The 8,620-nt window shown below is 36.0% G+C and overlaps 1 protein-coding gene across 1 annotated transcript; it reads left to right on the top strand.

Moving 5' to 3' along the window:
• The first annotated feature begins 398 nt into the window (after positions 1-398).
• On the top strand, positions 399-3,687 carry LOC110942409 (cyclin-D4-1). The gene is made up of 6 exons (XM_022184162.2): positions 399-914; positions 1,099-1,185; positions 1,327-1,425; positions 1,506-1,707; positions 1,794-1,897; positions 3,325-3,687. Exons 1-6 carry the CDS (start codon positions 615-617, stop codon positions 3,544-3,546), a joined length of 1,014 nt encoding a protein of 337 aa, XP_022039854.1. The 5' UTR covers positions 399-614; the 3' UTR covers positions 3,547-3,687.
• Positions 3,688-8,620: the final 4,933 nt, after the last annotated feature.

Raw genomic sequence — 8,620 nt, 5'->3', positions numbered from 1 at the left:
TGTTTTTTTTTTGGATTTATTTGGCTGGAAACCAAAAACCAAACCGAATAACAATTAGGTTCGGTTTTCGATTCCACCTAAAGAAAATCTCAAACTGATTACCCCGAACCAAATTACCCACATAGCCTACAAACCGAAATGACAAAAACACCCCTAAGGAAGGAGAAGAAGGTGACCCTTAACTATAAAGAATAAAATGCCACATGAATACAACAAAATTGGTATACCGAAACATTACTTTAGAAGTCCAAGAAGTCAAAAATACAATTGGTGTATTGATCTAAAACTGAATATATTATTTAAATAACATATACACATGTATAAAAATAGAAATGTATGTATGCAATGGATGTATGTATGTATACACACATTATTAGCATTCATCTCTACCTCTCTCTTTATATGACCTAAAACCAAAACCCCCTTCATACTCCCATTTCTCCATCCCCTTCTCCTCCACACACGCCGCATTCTCTGTTTTTTATACTAAAATACACCTCAAACAGACCTTGATCCATTTCCCAGATCGATCTTAACCACACCCCAAATACAACACAGTTTAATTGTTCTAAAATTGCTCATAGCAAGTGGCTGTGTTCTTCAAGGTCTTGTTAATGGCTGATAGCCTGCTATCAAATTTGTTATGTTCAGAAGGTAGTGAGAGTGTTTGTTATGATGATAACGATGATCACACCATTGTGGACTATCAAAAAAATGATAAAAATCAATGCTTTATCAAGAATCTTGAAACAGAGTGTGATGTTCTTGATTTTCCTGTGCAAAGTGACGCCTGTTTGAATGTATTGGTTGAAAAAGAATGCCAACAGTTTGTGGGTTTTCATTATTTGGAGAAAATAAGAAATGGGAAGTTGGATTTGGTTGCAAGACAGCAAGCAGTTGACTGGATTAGAAAGGTTTGTTTTTTTGGATGAATTTAGTGATTTTTTTTTTTTTTTTTTTTTGTAAGGAATTAGTGATTCTTTGATCTGAGGTTAAACATTTCTGAGAAATAAATAGAAAAGTTGTTTGCTTTAATTCTAGTTTTTGGAAATCTTGAAGGTGCTAATGCTTTTTGTGGTTGATTTTGACTTTGACCAGGTTCATGCTCATTTCAGCTTTGGACCATTATGTGCATATTTATCAATCAACTATTTGGACAGATTTCTTGATGTCTATGATTTCCCTGTAAGTATTTATTACAAATTTCTCATCTTTTTTTTTTTTTTTTTTTTTTTGCATTTTTTGTGAATTAATTTAACTACTTAAAACACTACTTAAATGTTCATTTATTATGCTTTTAATCTTTATCCACAATTTAATGAACAGAAAGACAAAGCTTGGATGATGCAATTGCTAGCTGTAGCATGTCTATCACTTGCATCCAAAATGGAAGAGACTGAAGTACCCCTCATTCTTGATTTACAGGTTCACCATCACAATATAAATGTTGGTCAAAGTAAATAAAATATGGGCTCCATGTTGATATAATATAAATGGATTTGCAGGTATGTGAAGCAAGATATGTATTTGAAGCAAAAACCATTCAAAAAATGGAGCTTCTTGTGTTGACCACATTGAAATGGAGGATGCAAACCGTGACTCCGTTTTCGTTCATCGACGCTTTCGTTGAAAAACTTGGTTGTGATCAACCCATATCAAGATCTTTGATATTGAGAGCAACCCAACTCATATTATGCTTAATTAATGGTAATTTATACCTCCTCCTTTATATATGCAGAGTGTTTGTGAATTATGATACAAAGGGGTAAAATGGTAATTTTTTTACAATGCAGGGATTGACTTCTTGGAGTTTAGACCTTCTGAGATTGCAGCAGGAGTGGCAATTTCTTTGGTTGGACAAACAAAGATGTCTTCACTCTTTCAACTTGTACAGAAGGTAATGATCATATACTGTTTAGTTTTTTTTTTTTTTTTTTTTTTTTTTTTTTTTTTTTTTTGTATTATTTGCATGCTTATTTGTATTTTAGCTTGATTTATTATCATGATGATCTAAAAGAATGCAAACCTTTTATTCAGAGCTGCTATAATTCTGGTGATGATTGGGACTGCTTGTTCAAAACTGCTTATTTACTTTTTGCCAGTGGCGGAACCAGAACGATTTAGTTAGAGGGTCATCATAAGCTTATATTCTATACTGGTTCAAATTAGGGGGTCCATCTCTAAGTTTGTTCTTCAAAAACTCAAAATTTATAAATAAAAATTCATAAAGTTCCGGTGACCAGAGGGTCAACGGACCCTCTTGACCCCCCTCTGGTTCCACTTCCGCCCCTGCTTTTTGCTTACCGAAATAAATAGCTTGGAACAAGCAACTTCAGACTGCTTGTTCATGCCGTTTATTTTGCTCGTAAATAATTAGATAAGCAGTTTAGATAGGGCATATTATATGGATTCAATTTACCTAAGTTTACACTTTCATAACAATTGTGTATTATTTTTCACTACAAAACACACAAAAAGTTGTTACATAAATGCACATTCGTACCCACGGTCCCCGCCGTGGTCCTGAATTTGATATGTTGGTCATGATATCTTCTAGAGTTATAGTACTTATTGAATTATCATAACAATAGTAATTGCCTACATGTACGTTACGCATAGGGGTGCAAACGAGCCGAGCCGAGCCCGAGCTCGGCCAGGCTCGAGCTCGATTAATTTATGAGAGCTCGGGCTCGAGCTTTGTTTTCAAAGCTCGAGCTTGGCTCGTTTGTATTTTATCAAGCTCGAGCTCGGCTCGGGCTCGGCTCGTTTATTATCTATTAATTAGTATATTAAATAAAAATAATATAAATAATAGACTTTTTAGGCTTGCGAGCTCGATAAGTAAAGCTCGGGCTCGGGCTCGGGCTCGTTTACTAAATAAGCTTATTTTTATGTTCGAGGTCGGCTTGTAAACAAGTTTAAATAAGCCCGGCTCAACTCGGCTCGTTTACACTAAGGCTCGTTAAGGCTCGACGAGCCTAACAGCTTCACATGTGAGGCTCGAGCTCGGGCTCGATAAACAAACAAGCTTTGTTTTGAGGCTCAAGCTCGGCTCGGGCTCGATAAGGCTCGGCTCGTTTCGAGCTTTTTCTCGAGCCGATCTCGAGTAGCTCGTTTGCACCCCACTACTTATGCATAGAAATGTGCACATAGCTTCAAACCGACTTTGTTTTTTAAGTAAAAATGATGTGTATCAATATGCACACAATGGTAAAAAAAGAAAGATCACTTTTTTTTGCATAAATTTGGGTTAATAGGCTTCAAGATTGATGATTAAGAGGAATACTAATAAAAGTTGTTGACTTTTGAAATGGGTATTTGCAGGAGAGGATTCTTAGATGTGTGGAATTAGTGAATAGTGTTTGTACCAAGAGCATAACAAGTGGTACAACAGTGCCACAAAGTCCCATTGGTGTGCTTGAAGCAGCAGCATGTTTGAGTTACAATAATAATAATAGTGATGATTCAGGAGTTGTTGGATTAACAGCTTTTAAAAGGAGGAGGCTTAATAATAATAATAGAACACCCTCTCATCTGGAGCTTTAGATTGTTCTATAGTTAGAAGATGGCAAATAAAGTGTTTGAATTTTTTTCATTTATTATTTAATTTTTGGTAGGGTGGGTGTTTGATGTTCTTTTGATCTTTCTAAGAAAGAAAAAAAAAATGAGTTTTGAGCTTTTAAGGTTTTTTTTTTTTTTTTTGAAAGTATAAAAAAGGTATACATTATTACCGATTTATAAGATAAGAGTTTAAATTATTTTTTGAGTTTGTGGATTGTTATCTAAATATTGAATAATCTGTCATATATTATGGTCTCCACTCCCATTAGAAGGAAAAAAAAGGGTATTAGATTTTATCACCCTCAACTATTTGTTATTGGCCGCTGCCACTCTCAACTATCACTTTGACACCTGTCACCCCAAACTTAACACTTGGTGTGTTCTGTCACCACGTCGTTAACTGATCACTAACTTTTGATTATGTTACTACACTTTTTGGGGTGTCATAGGGACCTTGGGAAGGTTTTAGAGATATTAGGACACCCCCAAAAGTATAGTAATAGGATCAAAAGTTAGTGATCTGGTGACAGAACACACTAAGTGTTAAGTTGGGGGTGGCAGACGTCAAAGTGATAGTTGGGGGTGGCAGCAGCCAATGGCCAATAGTTAAGGGTGATAAAATCCATTAACCCAAAAAAAAACCTAGCAGGATTCCCTCTTGTTTTACGGGAGGTTTTAGTCAGTATCAATTCGGTTCATTACACTACTACTACGATACCAACACTCACATAGCTATCGACACATGTTTTACATTGATTTATAACCATAAAAAGAATGCCCATACCGATACCGACACTCAATATAACTTATGATACAAAAAATGTTTTATTGTGAATACAACTTTGTGTTTAACGAATTTTATACCGTCACGTCGATAAAATCATAAAAAGAAATATTGTACCGTGGAATAGAACTTTATCAAATTGCTATATAATATATATTCAAAATTTTATAAAACTATTTTTTAATAAAAAATAAATAAAAGTTATGGACTCCACTCCCATTAGAAAAAAGAGTGAAAAATAGTTTTATAATATAATGAAGCTTCATTCCATATGTAACAAGGCTTTTAGCTCATATCATATAACAAGCATACCTTGTTACAAATTAATAAGAAATAAAATAAAATAAAGTAAACGTGTTATACGTTAAGGAGAGAGATCTTTTAAAAATATTTTTTAATATGTGAAGAGAAAGAAATAAATTTCACCGTACATTAATTAGATCAAACATTGTAAATAATGTTACTATGATGGCAATTTTGTAATTAATGTGACAATTTTAACTTTACTTTTAATACCAAAAGGGCATTTTGAATATTTTGATGTAAGCCACTTGGGGTGTATCTTGGGGTGAATGAAGGAAATTTCAATTATGTTAAACTCATAAGTTGTAAACGGATGTCTTGTTATCTATGTACTTTGGTTCCCATAGTGCGTTGCTATGCAAACGGGTTTGTGGTAATAAAATGATCCGTTTTCTCGTTTAAAAAAAGATTGGTATCAAGGGCGGATCCAACCCCGTTTTGTGGGTTCCTGAGAACTTTGAAAAAAAAAATAGTGAGAACCTTGTATGATTTGAAAACAATTAGTGAGAATCTATAAAAAAGAACCCATTGGAAAAAAAATTTCTAAATCCGCCACTGAGTGGTAATTGATACTCTATCGAAAATAAATGAAGCTAATACCAAATAGTATACTAATTTTATCGGTTCAGTACTACTAGGATTTTGATAATTCATTGATTTGATGCCACTTTAGTTTTTCTTATGTTTTCACTAAAAGTTTCAAAACATTATTTGTATGTTTTTATTCAAGCAACGATCCCGCTTTTTAAATACTTATTTCAACAGTCAAATTCCATTTCCTTTCATCATTGATGAAGATCACCCAATTACACTACTTGATTTGACCACCCAATCCATCGGGGCGACAGTGTCCCTGATTGACTTACCTTTAACTAATGAGTACCCGGATACACTCAACCATGGCCGGTCCTGAGGGGGCGGGGAGTACCACCTGTCAGGGCTGATATTTCGAAGGACACGTTATTTAAAAAAAATCCAATATGTATATGTAAAAAATAAATTAATAGGGTATACTCATACAAACACCAACATAGGCCCAATTACAAAGTATTTTTATGGTTTAGATTAGTTATTAGTCCATTGATATTAGATTTAGACCTTTAGTGAGCCCAATACCCAAATTCGTTAAGGCCTAAGGACACGTTTTTTCAAGCTCAAACAGGGTACACAAATTCTCAGAACCGACAGCACTCCTAATACATGATGTCATCAATGTTGACTATACTTTTCAAGATATATTGTTTTCATGATTTTTTATTATTATAAAAAGACAAAAAAACAGGAAAATGTAATAAATGCAATTTTAAGAAATCTTTCGAGAATCTGCACGAAATTGAATGCTTCTATGAATAGGAACTTGTTTTAATTTACTCACGGACTGCGGATGAAACAATTTTATGTAACTAACACATACAAAAACATATCTTCTTGGCTTCGGATTCCTTTTTATTTTTCTCAGGATTCTATTGGCACACCGGCCTTCTATCCGCACACTTTGAAAGTCCAATACGGATCTTATAGGACTATACGATCCGTATTCGATAAAGTTAAGACATGACAAACTGACAGGTGCAGGGCTTGTCTGGCGGCTGACCTATAAGCATCGTATAGGACTATACGATACGTATTAAAGGCCAAAACGATATAACCCCTTGATTATCAAGAGGTTATTGTTTTGATACGAACCCAAAAATAAAAATACACACATATGGTCAAGATAGGGTAGAGACTTCAAGCTTAAAGACAAGTAGTGTATGTATCTCTGAACCCTCATCATTAATACGTATTCAATTTTGTATTTTGACGTGGACGTGGGCGTGGGCGTGGGCGCGGTGGCCCATATGTTGATCCGTTGCTAGATAATCCTTATCTAGCGTTCGAGCACGGGAGCGAAGCTTTTCACAGATGTGCAAAGTTTCGGCGGATGGAGATTGGCGGCCACACGGTCGTCGATTGCACGGCTCTCGAGGAGGTGGACAAGGCGGCGAGAGCCCGAGATTTCATCGGACCCCCTGATTTTTTAGAAATCAAGGGGGTAATACGCATCGTACGAGCCTATACAATGCGTATTGGTATGCAATACGACAAAGTATAGGCCTATACGATCGTATTGGCCATAATAGCAAAATTTGTTTTTTTTTCATGTTTTCCTCGATTCGACGCGTATACGTGTCGTATTTTGACATGTTTTAGCGTATTGTAGCGTATTTTGTCATATTTTAGCGTATTTTGACGTATTTTTGCGTATTTTGACGTATTTTTGCGTATTTTAACGTATTTTAGACTGCATTTCGGTGTAGTAAGTTGTTTCTTTAATGCAGCATGTGCGCCTTCAGCTCTATTTGTCGTAGTTTGGTAAAATATCAAGGTTTGATTGGTCCATGTAGATACAAATTTATGGCTGGAGGTGTTTAACCAGTTATCCCACAGGTAATCAAAAACATCTGAAAAAACTAAACATATTCAAATTATATATTTATTTAAATGAATGTATTAACTTAAGAGAAAATGTACGTTTACGTTGTTGATTGAGAAGGTGTCTCTGAAGGTTACTGAGGTTATAATCGTATAACTCCTCGTTAGCAGAATCACACACTGTTTTCCACCAACAAACAAAGTCCTCCCAATCTGGTTGAGTAACAGAATTCTTGCAGTGCTTTACAATATTTTATATGATGTGGAACCTGCAGAGATGTCTGTGTGTGGCAGGGAATATCTTTTTACACGTGTTTATCAGTTCATGGTCCCTGTCCGTAAGAATTAAACGCGACTCCATGCACTCGTGCAGCATGGACCTGATCCTCCATGACTCAGACGTACGTTACCTCCTGCTTGTTTGAAAGAAATGCATGCGCAACATAGAAGGTTTGGTTTATCGACGTCATACCCACAACTTGCAAAAATGGAAGATTGTACATGTTAGTTTTGTAGGTCGCGTCGACCATAAGCACATGCGGGAATGCCCTCCACATTTCAAAGGACTTGTCGTGACAATTAAAATATATTCTGAACGACATTGGTGGAAGGTTCCGCCTGTATGTAATAGGTCATCTTTTTTTTTCCTGGAGGATTTGTTCTAGTCTTTGCATGGGAGTCGTTTTTTATAGAACTTTGTGGCCCTAATCTTTTGGCGAACGTTGTGTATGTCCTTCGGAACACATTTGTTTTCAGGGTTCTGTTCGGTTACGGCCTTCCAGATTATATTATATGGGGTTGTATGTCTTGATCTGTCAGCTCTTGCACCAGTCTAAACTTATTAGGAGTAAGTCTCCTAGCATACACGTAACCCTCCAGATGTTCAACAGGGCCGTGGTTATGTTTCTCGTTAAAATTTTTGTGCAGATAACAATTCATTATGAAGGGGACGAAAGTCGGACACGACCTCCTCCACGTGATCATCATTTCCTCTCTCATCGTAAGAATCAGGGACAACAAACCCCTCCTAATACAAACGGTGTGCTAAATATTCCATAAACAAAAAAAAAAAAACAAAGACAAAAACAAAACAAGTTAAAAAAAATGCTATACTACACTGCTTTCCGGAAACGTGCTCGTGTTTGTGTCGGACAACTCACCGAAAATGTAATTAAGGTTGAACCAAGACAAGGTGTTAGTGAATATAAAGAATAAATGAAGACAAATTCACAGAAGACAAATCGAATATGAATCGTCTTCGTCTTCCTTCATTATAAAGGCCAAACAGAATGCAAATTCATAGTCCAATACAGGTCGTACAGGCCTATCTGACCCGTATAGGGCTGACGCAATGTTCTTTCAATCACTTTATGCCACAGTTGAATGACAGAAAGCAACCCCGTACTATAATACGGATCATATAGGCCTATTCGATCCGTATAGGGTTTGCATGTAGGGCTGTAAACGAACCGGACAAACACGAACAAGGCCATGTTCGTGTTCGTTCGTCAAGGAACAAGCTTGTTCATGAACTGTTCACGAACGCTTACCGAACGA

This window comes from Helianthus annuus, chromosome 5 (assembly GCF_002127325.2).
Source record: "Helianthus annuus cultivar XRQ/B chromosome 5, HanXRQr2.0-SUNRISE, whole genome shotgun sequence".
In the NCBI taxonomy this organism is placed as follows: domain Eukaryota; kingdom Viridiplantae; phylum Streptophyta; class Magnoliopsida; order Asterales; family Asteraceae; genus Helianthus; species Helianthus annuus.
The sequence above is the reverse complement of the archived record's forward strand: the minus strand, read 5'-3'. Positions and strand labels throughout refer to the sequence as shown.